General features: G+C 37.9%; 1 protein-coding gene across 13 annotated transcripts in view; it reads left to right on the plus strand.

The window, feature by feature from the left end:
• Nucleotides 1-17,518, plus strand: part of HECW2 (HECT, C2 and WW domain containing E3 ubiquitin protein ligase 2) — a 358,619-nt gene that overhangs the window by 218,641 nt on the left and 122,460 nt on the right. For all 13 annotated transcript variants that reach the window (XM_081813946.1, XM_031038270.2, XM_081813941.1 and 10 more), the window contains 4 exons: nt 839-933; nt 5,951-6,026; nt 10,883-11,052; nt 13,706-13,848. In XM_081813946.1, the coding sequence (XP_081670072.1) occupies nt 839-933; nt 5,951-6,026; nt 10,883-11,052; nt 13,706-13,848 (484 nt within the window). The remainder of the gene's footprint in view (nt 1-838; nt 934-5,950; nt 6,027-10,882; nt 11,053-13,705; nt 13,849-17,518) is intronic.

Raw genomic sequence — 17,518 nt, forward strand, 5'->3', positions numbered from 1 at the left:
CAGTAATTGACATTTGAGTTGCTTTTCTGTCAAGCTGAGATTATATATACATGCACACACATGCATACACACACACACGCACGCACGCACCTACCTGTGGGGAGAGAGCTATATTTCTACATATCTATCTATCTATCATCTATCGTCTATTTCTCTAACCATATCTATATATCTATATGCCAGAGGTTCCTAAATTTGATCCCTGCCCAGTGGCTGCATTGAAACCACTTGGAAAATTAAAATACAAATTCCCTATCCTGGCAGTCTACTACAGTATTCTTTTTTGCTTTGTTAGACTGCTTTTTTTGCTATTTCCATTGACAGCAGCAGTCTGTCTACGTTGTAGAGGTTAGGAGTGAAGGCTTTGGAATCGGACGGATTGGGTTTGATTCCTGACTCTGTCATTTCCTGTTTGCCCGACCTTCTGAAAGCCTCAGCACTTCTTCTGTAACATGGGGACAGGCATCTCTGCCTCCCAAGGTTGAGGTGAGGATTAAATAACAACATGAGCAGAGACAAGCATGGGGGCTGGCACGTGGTGGACTACCTTGACAAAAGGTGACCAGTTCAATTCTTGCCCTACACTCTACATATTTTGGTGTGTTGTTTTTGTGCATTATTTTTCTCATGTATTCAGGATGTTCTTAGAAAATGTCAGAGGACCATATAAAATCAGACAGGAGTTGGTATCCTTTGTTTCTCTGATTGGAAAAGAAGGGGTCATTCGGAGAGTCCTGAGTAGGATTTTCTGAGAGGTGATGTGGCGGATTTCTTCAGCCAATTCCTAAATGACTTGTCTCCGTGTTTCATTCCTTGTTTTTCTCCAATCGATGTGCAGCGGAGATAAAAATCTGTTTTAAGTACTACCACGGCGTTAGTGGAGCCCTTCGCGCCACCACCCCTTGCATCACCGTGAAGAACCCGGCTGTGATGGTGAGTGCCCCTCATTGTCGCCTTCCTTGGGAGGTCCCCAGGGCCCTGGTTTCTACTTTGGCCTGTGCAGCTCTGGCAGGGTGGTGGGGAACAGTGAAGAAGGAAACACATAACAGCATGGGCACCCATTTTAGGAAAGGAAATAACTTACAGGCTGGCTTACCTGGATCCATAGCACAAATCAGTGGACAAATCTGATTTAATTTATAACAACTTTGTAAATAGGCACCTCTTCAGAGAACCCATTCAGGAAGGAAATTAATGAGTACCTCATCAAACTTAGTCTTAAACTTAGTTTAAATTTAATCTAGGTGGCTGGTTGGGAGGAGATGGTGGCATTGCATCTTAACGTGGGTCTAATTTATGTGAGCTCAGTGAGTAAAAGGGAAAAATAACAATTTAAATCATGTGTGACTCTACCTGCCAGTCAACCTAACAAGCTTTCACCCCAAAGAGTATGAGATGGGGATCACGTGTGTGCTGTTCCCTCAGGAGGTCTGAGCACCAGATGCCTTCATGCTGAGTTGGACTCTGGTGCCTAAAGATACCACACATTTTTGGTATAACATGGCTGCTCAATGTGGCCAGGTCTTCAAGTGAAGAAAGAGATACCTAATTTAGTTTTGGGGGAACCGGTTGTGTTGGACTTTTGAAGGAAAGTATGTCTATTTTCAGCATGGTACTTTCCAAAGGATTACTTTTCACAATTTTGTGATTTTTCACTCCATTGACTAACTTTAGAATCTAACAGCTTTGCAATATGTACTCCATTTACACGAGTGGTTGGGTTCAGATGGTTTGGAGATTCTTAGAGTCTAAGATATGTAAAGCATTGCAGTTACTATAAGCCATTAATAAAAATCAGGCCATGAAATTATAGAAGAAAAATATCGACTCCCACAATATAGAATCTTTATAACTCTGTGTACGTGTGTGTGTGTGTGTGTGTATGTGTGTGTTGTGTGTATGTATGCATTTATAGATGCATGCATTTTTGGAAATAGGCAACTGGCCATGTTGACTCCTTGAAATTCAGAAAGTAATCTCTGCAGGTGGCATTTTGAAATTGTCCAGACCCACCAATGTGGTATTCATGAAGTCTTTCCTTTTCATTTATTCATTCAAACAAATATTCACTGGGTACCTGCTAAGTACCTGGCACTGCATCCACCACCAAGTATGACACAAGCCCAAACCCGGTCCTTGCTCTCACATCTGGTGGGGAGAAGAGACATCAATTAAATTATTTGAGTGATAATTACTATGAGGGGGAGTAAAATGGGACTATGACAGCATGTACTAGTAGGATTTATCCTGATCAAGTAGGTCTTAGAAGGCTTCCTTGAAGAAGGTGTGTTTGCAGGACAATCTGAAGGATGAGTAGGAGTTACTTAGGTGAAGAGGGGGAGGGAAAAGCATTTCAGATAGTAGGAATAGTATGTGTAACATCTTCAGTATCTAAATATTCTTCTCATATTTGAATTATATTTGAGTTCCTATGTAGTAAACATCATTTAGAATTTAAAAAAATAATCAACATTTACTACACAAGATTTTGAAGGAGAATAACAATTATTGATTACAAAATCTGCCACGACACAAACTAAGCCCTGGAATATGCTTTAATTAATATTCTAAAAAGAAAAACCCTGGAAAAGTGAGGTTGTTTTTTTTTTAAATAATAAAACCTTTGAAAAATTAACTTTGTCTGAAATTAGACAGTAGCTTCCAAACATGATTTTCTGGATTCAGATTTTCTTAGACTTGAGCAATTTCAGTGATCAGATAGCATCGAAGACAGCAGGACTTTACAGCTTGGTGAACATTGATCTCATTCCATTGATTTTGCATTGAGATTACTCTGTCAAAGCCTGTGGATAGTTTGGAGATAATTAATTTGCTTCAGACAGGTTTTAGAGAACCTTAAAAGCTTCCCAGATACAGCTCTGGCCAGAGCCAGAATATTTTGGTTCAAGGGGTGACTAATGAAATTGGTGGTCAGTAGGTTTCTGACCCAGCTGAGACAATTGGGTCTGTATCCAAAATTGGAAGGCTGTGCCACATGGACACCTCATGATGCTGTGTTTCTATCACAGCACAGTGGCCACCTCGTTATAAGACATGCGTCTATTTAGTGTGACCGGTTGACAACACTGACATTTACAAAAGTCTTTAGTTTAATTATTCCATGACCATATGCGAAGAACAGTCCTGGAAGAAGTAGTGGAGCTACTCTGTAGGGAAAGAAATGAGCTGCCATCCTCATCTTATGGTCTCCTCTCTCATATGTCCTTTTGCAATGTATCAGGGATTAAAAAAAGTTGTGTCTTTTCTGTCATTTGCACTTTGACGTCATTGTCATTCACCAGAGTACACAGCGATTTGTGTCTCAGGCACTTGGAACAGGAAATCCTCTGGCTTCAGGGACATAAAAAGGCTAGCATCACTCACTACCACATATTGTTCCAACACTTGATTGTCAGTGTTGCTTCTGGGTTTTCCTGGAATGAATCTATGGAGTGAGTTTATTTAAAAACCTCTCTCTAAACATTGAGAGCAGATGTGTTTCTTATCACTGATGTCCCTATATCTACCGACAGTGTTTGGTCTTTCCTGACCTTATTGTCATGAATGATAAAATTGAATTCTTTGAGTATTATTTCAGATGAGCATTTGCCATAGTTGTAGTAAAGGACACAATCTGTGAATTCTGGGAGAATTGTTTCACATTAGCCTTTTGTAAGACAGTAGTTTATATTTTTAAAATGAGAGTCCGAAGGCATTTTCTTGTGTTTCTGTAATAGCTTATAACATTTTAAATAAGTTTAGGTGAAGACAGACCATGAACCTTTTCCATCTCATTTAACTCACTTAGCAGCGCTATGGCCTAGCAGGAAGAGACATCATGTTTTTGGAGGGAACACATCTCATTGGGCAGTGTGGTCCATTTGGGGGGGGGGGCTATGGTTTATCAGATGTCTGGCTGTACCCGGGACTTGGAGGGGCAGGTTGCTAAGTGTCTGTCTCAGTAGCATCCTGTACTACCTCACTCTGTTCATCACTCTATAGCCCAGGGGTGTGTGCAGTGAAAGCGGGATGACACAGTGACAGCCATCAATTATCTGGTCAGTTTGCTGCTGTCTCTGTTCCAGGTAAGCTGGGGGTGATGAGTCAGAGGGGAACAACACAATATAATAAACCATGCATACTTGTTGAGAGCCAACCCAGAATTATCAAGTCGTAGTTTTATGGATGAGATAAAATGAGGATACCTGGATGGTACCCCAGTATATTGCAGATGACATTTGAAAACATCAGGAATCAGTTAAGTGCCATACAATATAGTTTTGATTAAGGTACAGGAAGTAGAGAAGGAAGCAGAAATTTATATTTCAAAATTTGAATGGAATTTATTTTAAAATTGCTCAACTTTGCTTGGCTTAGTGAAAGTTTTATCTCTTAGCAGTATATGATTTTTTTAAGATTGAAGTATAATTAGCAGTGTTAGTATTAGTTTCAGGTGTACAATATAATTATTCAACAACTCCACATAATACTCAGTGCTCATCATGATAATTGTACTCTTTAATCCTTATCACCTATTTCACCCATCCTCCCACCCAGCTTTCCTCTGGTAACTACCAGTTTGTTCTCTGTATTTAAGAGTCTGTTTTTTTGTTTATCTTTTTGTTGTTGTTTGTTCATTTGTTTTGTTTCTTAAATTCCATATATGAATAAAATCATGCGATGTTTATCTTTCTCTAACTTATTTCACTTAGCATTATATTCTCTAGCTCTATCCCTATTGTTGCAAATGGCAAGATTTCATTCTTTTTATGGTTGAGTAATATTCTATTGTGTATATGCATCACATTGCCTTTATCCATTCATCTATCAGTGGACACTTGGGCTGCTTCCATATCTTGGCTATTGTAAATAATGCTGCAATAAACATAGGGGTGCATGTATATTTTCAAATTAGTGTTTTTGTTTTCCCTGGGTAAATACCCAGTAGTGTAATTACTGGATCATATGGTAATTCTGTTTTTAATTTTTTGAGGAACCCACATACTGTTTTCCACAGTGGTTGCACCAGTTTGCATTTGGTGGTGTGTGATTTTTAAGGGAGTAAGGGAGTGCTGCAAAGATTAGATGCAAGGGTTTAATCTAAAGTTTAGAATTAAAATGTGGTTTCTGTTTCCTAGCTATTCAAAATACATTCTGCCTTCACTTCTGTCTCTTCTAGTATTGTGGACTTCTTTTTTAGAGAAACAGGAAACTCTTTTTTTTCTAGTATATTACAAATTGAGCATTAACTGTACATAAATTGAGAGAAAGCCTAGATCTGCTATGTGGTCCATAAATGACTGGTTTCAAGTGAGATATAATTTACTTGAAAGCTTTTAGGAAAACTTTTACAATACAGTAACCAGTACGACAGCATTGCAAACTCCTGTCATTGCTAATTATCATACCACGTGCCATGTACCTGCAGCAAAATAAAATAGGAATCTACAAGGGCAATGGAACATCCACATGGTCACTCAAATATTTGGCAAGAGAGGACAATTCTGCATATATGTGGATGAGCTTGATATAAATCACCTGTTTAGTTTATTCTGTTTTCCTAATAAATCTAAAGGAATTTGGTGTTTGGTTTTTAACTTAAAGGATTATTTTAATACAGTAATAGCAATATAAGTGCATTACTACATCTCAACTATATTCTTACCAAAGAAATAAAAGGCCATGAAGTATGTTGATTCATATCCCAGGGAATTTAGAAGTTTGTGTTGGTTTCATTTGGGGTAAAGATTAAATTGAGGTATGACTTTCTCATCTCTGAGAATATACGTTTATGTCTCAATTCCAAGATGTATAGCATATGAAAAGGCATACACTACAATGCATGTTTGACACAAAAAATCATTATATTTGCAAATATATGTGGCTTCTTAAGAAAGTTGAGTACCATCATACTCCTGTGAAACTTCCAATACGTGCTTTTCCTCTGCAGATGGGGGCAGAAGGCATGGAAGGAGGTGCTTCTGGAAATCAACATTCTCGGAAACTAGTTAGCTTTACCTTGTCAGGTAAGGATGTCTTTAAACATGATGTCCAGTTTGAAAATATATAATTTCAAAGACATGAATGGTCATTTTTGTCTGTAGAGTCTCATGTATTATATATGAAGTAGTTATTTATATTTTTTGGTAATATTTCTGGAAATTCAAGTATATTTCTTACCATTAGATTATTAATATAAACTTGGAGCTTATTTCATCCACCAGGTTTTCTAATGATAAAAAGACTGCAACTATGTATAGTTACTTTAAAAGAACACTGTAATGTAATGTGTGCTCACCCCACTGTAGAACTTTCTCTTGAAAACCTTGAAACACCTTGTTTCTTGAAAACAAGGTGTGCTTAGCTCATCTAGAGAAAGGAAAAAGTTGGAGACTAAGAAAAATAAGCCAAGGGATGCTCCTGTTTCTGTGGAGAAATACACATAAAAATTGGAAAGCTGATAAGACAATTTTTTTTTTAAAGATTTTATTTATTTATTTGAGAGTGAGAATGAGAGAGCATGAGAGGGCGAGGGTCAGAGGGAGAAGCAGACTCCCTGCCGAGCAAGGAGCCCGATGTGGGACTCGATCCCGGGACTCCAGGATCATGACCTGAGCCGAAGGCAGTCGCTTAACCAGCTGAGCCACCCAGGTGCCCCTGATAAGACAATTTTTTGTTTATTTTCTGGTTAGTGAAATACTCTAATTGCTTATATGTTTATGAAAAAAACACTGCTTTTCAGATTTTGAGTTGGAACTCATTTGTGTTTTGTAAGTTTAATTTAGTTAAAACCAGCAGTTAAAAAAAAAAGAATAGGAAAAAAAATCAGAGTTTTACACTAAAGGGAAATATTTTTTCATAAAACATCAGTTTATACAAACTGAAAACTTTCGCACAAAAAGTACACACACCTATGCATGGGTGTACTGGATTTCAGAGTAAACTAGATTTCATGCACTGTGAATTGTGCAAGACTGTTGAATCACAGATCTGCACCTCTGAAACAAATAATACATTATATGTTAAAAAAAAAAAAAGATAGCAGGAGGGGAAGAATGAAGGGGGGGAAATTGAAGGGGGAGATGAACCATGAGAGATGATGGACTCTGGAAAACAAACTGAGGGCTCTGGGGGTGGGGTGGGAGGATGGGTTAGATGGGTATTACAGAGGGCACGTTCTGCATGGAGCACTGGGTGTTACACACAAACAATGAATCATGGAACACTACATCAAAAACTAACGATGTAATATATGGTGATTAACATAACATAATAAAAAAATAAAAAAAATTTGAAAGCTACTGATTTAAAAAAAATTAATTGGCACTTATAAAGTCAAGATTTGCACTAAGAAAATCAGTATTTGAAATGGACTTTTAAAATAGAAAACTGTGCTACGATACATACAAAATGCAGTCGAAAAGATGTCTGTCACCGTAAGATGTTTTGTTTTCATTTTTCCATGGGTACAGTGCTTCTGAAATTTAAATTAGATTCACTTTTCTTGGCTGCAAAAAGTGTTGTGAATGAAAATTGACATTCTCAAGAGTGAGAGAAAGCTGATCTTGAAAACAGACATTTCCATGATGCATGATCACCACCTATGATGAAAGTGTGCACATTAGTTCATTGCTGGCCTTTGCCTTCGGAGTGTCCATTTCTGTTCTAGCATGTTCCTTCTCTCCCATGTGAGGTTGCTTACTGTGAAAGCCTTTTTTGCTTTGATTCTCTGGCAAAATCTCGGAAGTCGTAAACTGGTGGCTTATGCTTCAAATTTAGCCAATACGTATGTTTTGGTTGGACCCCTCAGGGTTTAAAATGTAACTAGGTTTTTAGAAGGGCACTTAGAAGTACCACGGCAAGTGTTAATAGTCCCCTGCTCCTCATTATCTGTGTGTCTCCTGAAAACATTTAGCTGGCTATGCTTTAGACCTTCACAGCCCTGAGCGGCTGCAGGTACAGAAATCCTTCATTTATAGGTAGGGAACAATTAGTCAACCTTCATGGCTCAGAAAATTTAGAGTTTGACCATCCTATGGTTTTCTTAGTTTAGAAGCATTGCCCTAAGCTTTCAAGTGATCAATATCATTCTAAATATGATCTATTTTGACTCGAGGGGATGATAATTAACTCCCCATAGGAGCATGACCATCTAGAAGCTGAAAATCCCAGGACATTTTTCTAAAAGTAGGAAATAAGCTTTGGGGCACCACCAAATGCTCCTTCTTTAAATATAATTTCCTCTAACATCCCACCTCAATACACATGGTGGCTGGCTACTTTATAACTGTTTTATTTCCTAATGTATTGTCAGATATTTGCAGATGGTGTACAGAAGGGGCTAAAAATTATAGAAGATGAAAGCAGTTCTATAATGGTAATTCTGAAAAATTAATCCAGTTGTAGCATGTTGACAGTGAATGGTAATATTTATCCAAGAGCATTTAAGTTCTGTAGAATGGCTACCTGCAAATGTTCTACTCTTGATTATCTATGGTAAGTAGGGACATAAATAATTGAATTCTACATCTAAAACAAAAACTGTGTTTTGATGAATATCTTCATCCTCTTCTCCATATAAGACTTTAAACAAGGATATTTAACATGTCATACCTTTGTGACTTTGAGTTCTTTTTTGGTCTATGAGGTTATGTGGACACTTATGAGCAATAAAATATATAAAAGACAAAAGGGAGAAGCAAGAGCAGGAATGAGATGGATAAGGGAACTGAATAATCAAACTACAAATAATTGGTAATTTCTTACATTTATTAATGGAGATTTATTTGTACAGTGTTCCTTGTGGCAAAATTTGGTATGAGGGTTATTTAATAGTGACATCCTTCATCATGGTGGCTTAATCTTCCAATGGGATGCTTTTTGTTCAAAGGAAGGCTTTGCATGAATAATTTAGCTCTGTCAGGCTTTGTGGCAGCCATTTCTGTACATGTTACTCCTCATTTACTGCAAAGAAATCCCTTCTTTAGGAGTAAATTTAATATCTAAAGAATATTATTCTTCTGTCTTTGAGTCTGGGGCAAGCATAATCAAGAAAGATAAGAAAATAAATATGCAAATGGTGTTTTTCTCTTGAAGCTATTTTATGCTAACTAAAGCCAAGTGAAAACATGTAGCATTATTAAATTGATAGTCAGAGGCAGATGCTGTATTAATAATGACTCCGTAGCTTGTGAAGTGCCGGGACTGGGGGGCTGTAAGGCTAATGAGCTTACAGCGGCTTCCCTGAAGAGCCTGTCTAGTTCCTTACTCATCTTTCCCTTCTGCCGTTGGTTTTCAGAGCAAACATCTTACTGTATTTCATGCAGTGTCCTTAACATGAAGGCTTTCTGGTTGAATTTTTCAACCTTTGCCGACATATTAAAACTGCCTCCTCTGCTTCCCATCAGTTGTCATCGGCCAACACGCTAGGCCATAAGTTCTTGTCGGCCATGGGGGAGCCTCCTCCAGGCAGCACTCCCTAGAGAATATGGTTCTATGGGCAACCCCAGGCCAATTCTGTCCTACTGAGAAAGACCGTGTTTCAAGAATGGGCTTGAGGGGTGCCTTGGTGGCTCAGTCGGTGGGGCGTCTGACTCTTGATCTCAGCTCAGGTCTTGATCTCAGGGTCGTGCGTTCAGGCCCCATGTTAGGTCCAGCGTGGAGCCCACATTAAAAAAAAATGAATGGGCCTGAGTAGGGTGACTCAGGTGACCTCCTATAATTTAAGGTCACCATAAATTACTGATCTGGGTAATCCAAAGATCTCTGAAGCTTCAGAGGCATCTGCCGAATTTCTCGCTGGACCAAGAGTCAGCACCTCCCTAGACTGATTATAATTGCATCAAGTTACTTAGAAACAGTCTATGATTGCAGAAGCTTTGAAGATCACTTAGCTCTCAGGCCAATCTTATTCACACTAATATTCTCAGAAAGGTGTCGAGGACCCAGCGGATCTGGGTTTATTGCCTGACATGTTTGTATCCCTTAGCCTGACTCCTTTTAAAAGTCTCTTCACTTACCAGACTTTAGCCAGAAATTTTAGCAGCTCACCTAGTGTGAAATAACAACTAGTGAATCTAAGATGAGTTCTGACACAGTCATCAAATATGTAAGTTCCTAAACAGTAACCTCATAATCACTTAATACAGCAGGTGGCATTCAAATTTTAGAAATATTTCTGGCCTCCTTTTCCCCTAACATTCATTACATTTGTGGAGTATATATGACATTTTAAATGTGGTACAACTGAATATGTGCTCTCGAGTTTTATCCCCAATTAAACATAGGTCTGTAATTTCATATATGTATGTAGAAGATTTAATTTTTCTCTCATGAAAGAACATATTAGAATTCTTTTTTAAAAAATAAACTACTGGGGAGCCTGGGTGGCTCAGTCATTAAGCGTCTGCCTTCGGCTCAGTTCATGATCCCAGGGTCCTGGGATCGAGCCCCACATTGGGCTCCCTGCTCTGCAGGAAGCCTGCTTCTTCCTCTCCCACTCCCCCTGCTTGTCTTCCTCTCCCACTCCCCCTGCTATCTCTGTCAAATAAATAAATAAAATCTTTAAAATAAATAAATAAACTGTTGCCAAGAATTTTTCTCAAGATACTGTTTGAAATGCTGTTTGCCAGACCATGTGAAGATGCGCATGTTAGAATCAAGATGATTCCCAGGCAAAGTCAGTTTAGGTGCGTAAGGTGATGGTAAATGTTTGGCTTCGTTTCTGTGGCCTGTCAGGAGAACCCCCCCCCCCTTGCTGGAATTAGTCATAACTCACTTGTCCTCACTTATCTAAGTGATCATACTGTGAATAACTTTGTGATTGTTTTGCTATTGTTTACCCATCCCTCTCTCTTCCCCACCCTCCCTCCTCTCTTTCAAGATCTTAGAGCAGTTGGGCTAAAGAAAGGGATGTTCTTCAATCCTGACCCTTATCTTAAGATGTCCATTCAGCCAGGGAAGAAGAGCAGTTTCCCCACCTGTGCGCACCATGGGCAGGAGAGAAGGTCTACTATCATCAGTAACACCACTAATCCAATTTGGCACCGAGAGGTAAGATGATCCTCAGGGGTCTTCTACTTGACAGGAAGTTGGCCAAGTCCATCTCTGTTCTGTGTATCATTGAGCTGTTTATGAGCATGGCAGGATGGCTGAGGGGTCTCGGGGTTCTGTTAGAAAGAGGGACGAGAATGAGATAGTCCCTTGTAGCCAAGGCCAGGTGTAGGGCAAAGCAAGTGAAGTCCTTACCTCAGATGCACGACTTAAGGGGGCCAAAAGACTCAATCATCAAAATTAATATTTTAATGAAAATTTTTTTAGAAAAATCAAAATCAATGCAAAAAAATTCATGATGAACAAATATTAAAATTTTAAGTAAGGACAGGGTCAGTAATCATGCCTTGCCGAGCCATATTAGAGCCTGAGGCAGAAGGAAAAGTCAGTAACACCAATCCTATTTTTGTTTAAAATTTTATGTTTTTGTACCTGAGACTAATACAACATTTATGTTAACTAACTGGAATTAAAATAAAAAACTTTAAAAGCCCTCCCAATGTTTTGTTCTAGTATATATTCAGTATGGATTAAGGGAATTTCTCTCCCTATGGGCTTTGGCAAATGTTTTTCGGATTTCTAGATTTTGGTTAATTAAATAAGCTATTCAAGGACTCGTCATCCTGAGTGAAGCAAGATTGTTGATGTGTTGATGATAGATACCTTAGAGTTCCTCACAGCTACATTATGCTACCTGTCATCTTAGTGCACTGCATCATTAAAGTCAAGTGGACCGAACAGAGACATTGTTTCTCATCTACTGAACAAAGTAGGAGCTCTCCCACCATTTCTCGGAGATCCAAGACATGTTTCACCTACTAGTGTTAGAGTGTTTCTGGATAAACGTTCATTGGCATAGGAGTTATACAATGAGTCAGATCATTCCCTAAATGTTTAATGACAACAATATGTTCTAATAGTTTTGTAGAAATATTTCACTGGGGCGGGAGATAGTTCAGGGGGTCTAAAACCAATTGGAAAAAAAAGGTATGGCTATTTGAGACTTGCCAGCACAGCAAGATGTTTCTCCTGAGAAGTTCTTATGGTTATTTAAATGGATTAAATACTGCATGTATTCTTAACACCTGGTTTAAAAAACTACTTATGATCTCCAAATAGTAAATAACTCTTAAAGGCATACCACTTAATTTAACACATTTAGAAGCCTAGAAGACATAACATGCATCTCACTATGAGCTCTAGAAGGAACATAGTGGATATAGGAATGATACTGGCAACAACTTTCTTTTGCTAACATTTTATATTTACAAAGTATAGTATAAAATGCTAACATTTTATATTTACAAAGTTCTTAACCATGTTACTGGTTAGGCATAACCAGTGTATGCCTAATAAGGAGGCATAAGGGATGAGATCATCATCTCTCCATTTTGATGATTAAGAAAATGAAGCTTGAAAGGTTTATGTAACTAGCTGCTCAGAGACACAGGTAGTGCTTAAACTCAGCTCTCTTATACTCAGCAAGTGCTTTTTCCATTCAGCAGATTACTAGACTCCATGGCCCTTGGCAGAACTTTAATTGTTATGACTAAATGAACTTAGAGGTGCCTAAGTGTAAGACTGGCTGGCACCGTTCGCATCACTGTGGTTGAGTGGATAATGTCAGGGAAGGGGCGAAATGGTTCAGGTTAGATTCTGGCCCCATCACTTCCTTATCCTGAGATCTCATCCTTGAAAATAGTATTTGTAAAGATAACATGAAGGTAATGTACGTGACAGCCTTTGTAAATGAATAAAGCTTTTTATATTTATTTTGTATTCTTATTAATAGCCAATCTGATTCTCTCTAATGGCATTCCTAAGCAAAACAACAAAGCTTACGTTAACTTCATATTTTTATTTTTCTGTCCCGTGTGCCTTTAAATTAAGTACTTTCCATTGAAACATTTTTTATTCTGATATTTATCAGAGAAACCACAGTATTCTATAGGTGTTCCGACTTTAGCCACTAAGTGGAAGAGTATTTTTTTTTTTAATTTTTTTTAAGCTTTTATTTATTTATTTGAGACAGAGAGAATGAGAGACAGAGAGCATGAGAGGGAGGAGGGTCAGAGGGAGAAGCAGACTCCCTGCCGAGCAGGGAGCCCGATGCGGGATGCGGGACTCGATCCTGGGACTCCAGGATCATGACCTGAGCCGAAGGCAGTCGCTTAACCAACTGAGCCACCCAGGCGCCCGTGGAAGAGTATTTTAACCTGTGCTGTACAACTTCAGAATCCCATAGGATGAGGAATTAAAATTGCTCTTAACCAAACCCAGTGATAATTCGAAACCATCCTGTAACAGGGTATTAAATTTCAAAGAATTGAGATACAATAAATGCGGTAAGTACTAAAATTGCATTGTGTACAATTTAATATTTGATAGCATCTCCATAGAATGTTGAACCAGGAAGGGCTGAATGATTGAAGGAGCTTCTTTTGTCCTGCAGATCCTTAACTGGTGCCTGTAATCACTGTGAATGCTAATGATTCTAAATGAACAGAGGATGGACAGTGGCTGCAGATATTTCTAGCAATGTGGACTCTAAGTCATTAGGATTTAAGAGATACCATTTTCTGTAATAATGAAATGATATAATTTCATGTTTGTCTTTCTTCTGAATCAACATGTTATCTGTTTTCGTTTTCAGAAATATTCCTTTTTTGCACTTCTTACTGATGTCTTAGAAATTGAAATTAAAGACAAATTTGCCAAGAGCCGTCCCATCATCAAGCGTTTTCTGGGGAAACTAACCATTCCAGTCCAGAGATTGCTGGAGCGGCAAGCCATTGGGTAATCAGACCCCACTTGTAGGGATCTTGTTGAGATTAGTTTGCACAGAAGCAACTGAAATGAAACTTTGTAGTCCTAGGACTTTTACTGAGAAGAAGTGGTAAGATAATTCTTTTAAAAATGAAAGTGTTTGCATATACTCATTAAACTGTGCAGGACAAAAGCAATTTGTTTTCATTATATACCTTTTTTTTTTGTATCTATCTTTTCCAAGATGTGCCTACCATTAACATTTCTGTGTCAAATGTCATAGCACTCAATTGCTTTTGAGTATACTGAAATCTTTCAGTAAAAGTCTCTCGCTAGAGCTGGATTCTAGAGTCAGGTCGACAGCTCCCTTGTCCTAATTAATCCCATCCAGACAACTTGCTATTCCTGAATAACAAAAAACAACCTTGTTTTAGGGCCATTTAAAATAAGACCTTGACTCGTAGGGGGTATTATCGTAGAGCTCCTAGACCTATACATTCATTCAGACAACTAAAATTTACTCATTGCGAGAATTTTAAAATGTGATTTGATGCCTGTTTTCTTTCCGTGAGCTTTTTGTAAGTTGTGAATAAACTAGTTAAGAAATCGTAACATCCCTTATCATAAACGGTGTATATGTATTTCTGCGTGGTTGTTCCCAGCAAACTCAGTACCGCTGCTGCTCTGAGGTAGCACTGAGGGTACTGTTTTGGTATCTTCTTCACCGTAAGAAAACACGAGCAAATGGTAGTAGTGGTCATGGTTGCAGTGGCAGCAGAAGTGGTAACAATGGTAGTAGCAATAGTAATAAATAAAAGTGAACAAGCTGAAAAGATGCCGAGAGTTTATTCTAGGTCAGAGCTTAAGTACTTTGTTCTCATTAACCCATGTGACCTTCTCAGCAGCTCTGGGAGATAAAAAGGGTGATTATACCCATTTCCGAGATGAGGAATCTGAGACTAGCAAGCGACAGGTGGAGCTGGGACTTGAGTGCAGATCAGTCTGCTCTAGAATCCTGGCTTCTCTACAACACTTCAAGGACGGGCAGCAGTGTGTTATTATTCCGGCTAACTAAGGGAGGTTGATCATTCATATTCATTCTGCAACTAATGGACTGTTTTATTTTGGCACGTCATAACTTACTTGGGCATTCCTCATTGAAAAATACGGAGTTTAGACCAGCTGAACTCGAAGGCCCCTTCAAAATCTGAAACTAAGAGATTATAATGGATTTTAATTCTCTGGCCATCAGAGACAATGGAATTTGTGGTCGAGCCAGCACACATGAAGTAGGAATATTATACTGAAATTCTAGTGCCTGGTTTATTTGATAAAAGCTAGGAAATCACAATTATTGCTTCTGGTAGAGATCGTTTACATTAGGAAGTTTTTTAAAAGTTATTTTTAGGATTTATAAAAAGTGAAAGATTTAAAAGAGAAAGATAACTATGGTAAATACAGTATATCTATAATTTAATTTATATAATTATCATCATATAATTTACAGAATATATATGACACGTGATAAAAGTGTGAATTTATGTACACCAGTAAGAATGATCAAGGCAAAATAAAACCTTTTCAGTGTGTGAAACCGTTGTTGACTTGCTGGCTTTTCATTTAGTCTTTTAAACAATTGGACACTTCAAGAACTGCCAGTCATGAATTGGTGTGTATTAGAAGGAAGTCCAGCGTGAATTTGTAAAATATTGGAATTACGAAATGTCTCTGTATATTAAAAATATTGTCTGATACAATTACTTGGGATTTGCTTTATTAAGAATGATACTACATATTGATATATCAACTATTAATACCTAAATATATATTCCTGATCTGATTATTGCTTTCCACCAAGTAATTGATTCATCTTGAAAAGTGCTGGGTTTTCATTACTTCTATGTTTGGTAGATTGCAGCCCTCTGAAGTAGTTGAGGTTTTATAGAGTGTGGTTTTGTAGGATGAGCTAGAACTTTTTACTAATTACCTATTTTGAGAGCATTTGTTTGAATGTGATATTTTTCAGAGAGTGGCCCACATTTGTCCAAAATACACATCACTTTCCTATGCTTTGTCAATCCCTCTGATTACATTAGAGAGAGAATGCCTCAGGTAGTGAGAGTACTTTGGCATTTATTCTTCATAATCGTGTTTCATAATAATATATAATATATTGTTCACAGTAATATATCACAGCAAGAAGCAAGATGAGTCAGATGAGACTAGGTAAGAACAAGGAGGCACAAAGATGAAAAAGAAAAAAAACAAAAAATAACAAAAATAAAAGAAAAAAAGTATATTAAAAAAACCCCAAATAAATAAAAACAGAAAGGAAGAAAGAAAGAAAGAAAGAAAGAAAGAAAGAAAGAAAGAAAGAAAGAAAGAAAGAAAAAGAAAGTAGGTGACTCCTCTGACAGGCACTCAACAAAGGATGAAACCCTTGACTCAGAATCTCTGAATAGGAGGATTTCCTGTATTTATAGGTTGAATAGTTGAATTGAGTATCTGGCTAGTTTGGTTAATAAACAGTACTATCACCTGTTAAAATTCTTCTTTCCAAGAGTCTCATTTGTTAATTAATTTATTCAACAAATGATGTGTGTATACATGTATACTGTTTACTAAATGTTAAACATGCTGTTCGGTATTGGGGATATGACAATGAGCAACACAGATGGATGCAGTTCTTTTCTTACAATTCCTACTAAACATTTATTTCCTAGCTAAAATCTATCATTTTTAGAAATTGTCCATTATCAGCACCAACACTTTCTTTTACTGGCTGAGGAAGAGAAGATGAGGATCAATTTATTTTTAACAAAGAAATGAAGGTTTAATTATTCTGGGACTTAATGTCCAAAGAGATGGGTGAGGAACCACAACGTTGAGGACAGGCCTGTGTAATTTGCTGCTAGGTTCATGCCTTAGTGGGCAAAGATCAGGCACCTCTGTGTGTTAGGCGATGTCTAAATTCTGGGAAGACAGTGGTAAGAGAAAGAAAAAGACAGCCCTGCTATTATGCAGATTATAGCCATTATATGATGTTATTTGAACACTTTAATGTAAAAGTAGCATAACTCTACCGTCTAATAGTAAGAAATGCCTATATACCCTTTTGCAGAAAAGGTTTTTGAAAAATACCGGTTTAAGTAGGAAAGGCACTATCAGAATAGCAGTCACATGTAGATGAGCCATGAGTAAATTATGTCATTAAAGTGCATGCTCCTGAAAGCAGCCTAGAACCACTGAGAAGACATAAAGCGAGATGGTAGTGTGGTGACTGCAGGGCAGGACCTTCTGCGTCAGATGAATCTGTGTTCTCATCCCGGTTCTGTCACTCAGTACTTGTCTGGCCTTAGACAAGTCACTTACCCTCCCCACGCCTTGGTGTCCTCCTCTAGAAAACAGAGCTGCCACCTGCCTGCCAGGCTGAGAGACAGTGCAGGGTGAGCCCTTAGCAGAGTGCACGTGGCACACGTGAAGCACTCACATTGGGAAACCAAAGCATTTTATTTTATTTATTTTTTTCTTTCTAATATATGATATATATATTTTTTAATTTAATTTTATTATGTTATGTTAGTCACCATACAGTACTTCATTAGTTTTTGATGTAGTGTTCCATGATTCATTGTTTGTGCATAACACCCAGTGCTCCATGCAGTACATGCCCTCCTTAATACCCATCACCAGGCTAACC

Source organism: Leptonychotes weddellii, chromosome 3, assembly GCF_054177405.1.
Source record: "Leptonychotes weddellii isolate Sample4059 chromosome 3, ASM5417740v2, whole genome shotgun sequence".
NCBI classification, from domain to species: domain Eukaryota; kingdom Metazoa; phylum Chordata; class Mammalia; order Carnivora; family Phocidae; genus Leptonychotes; species Leptonychotes weddellii.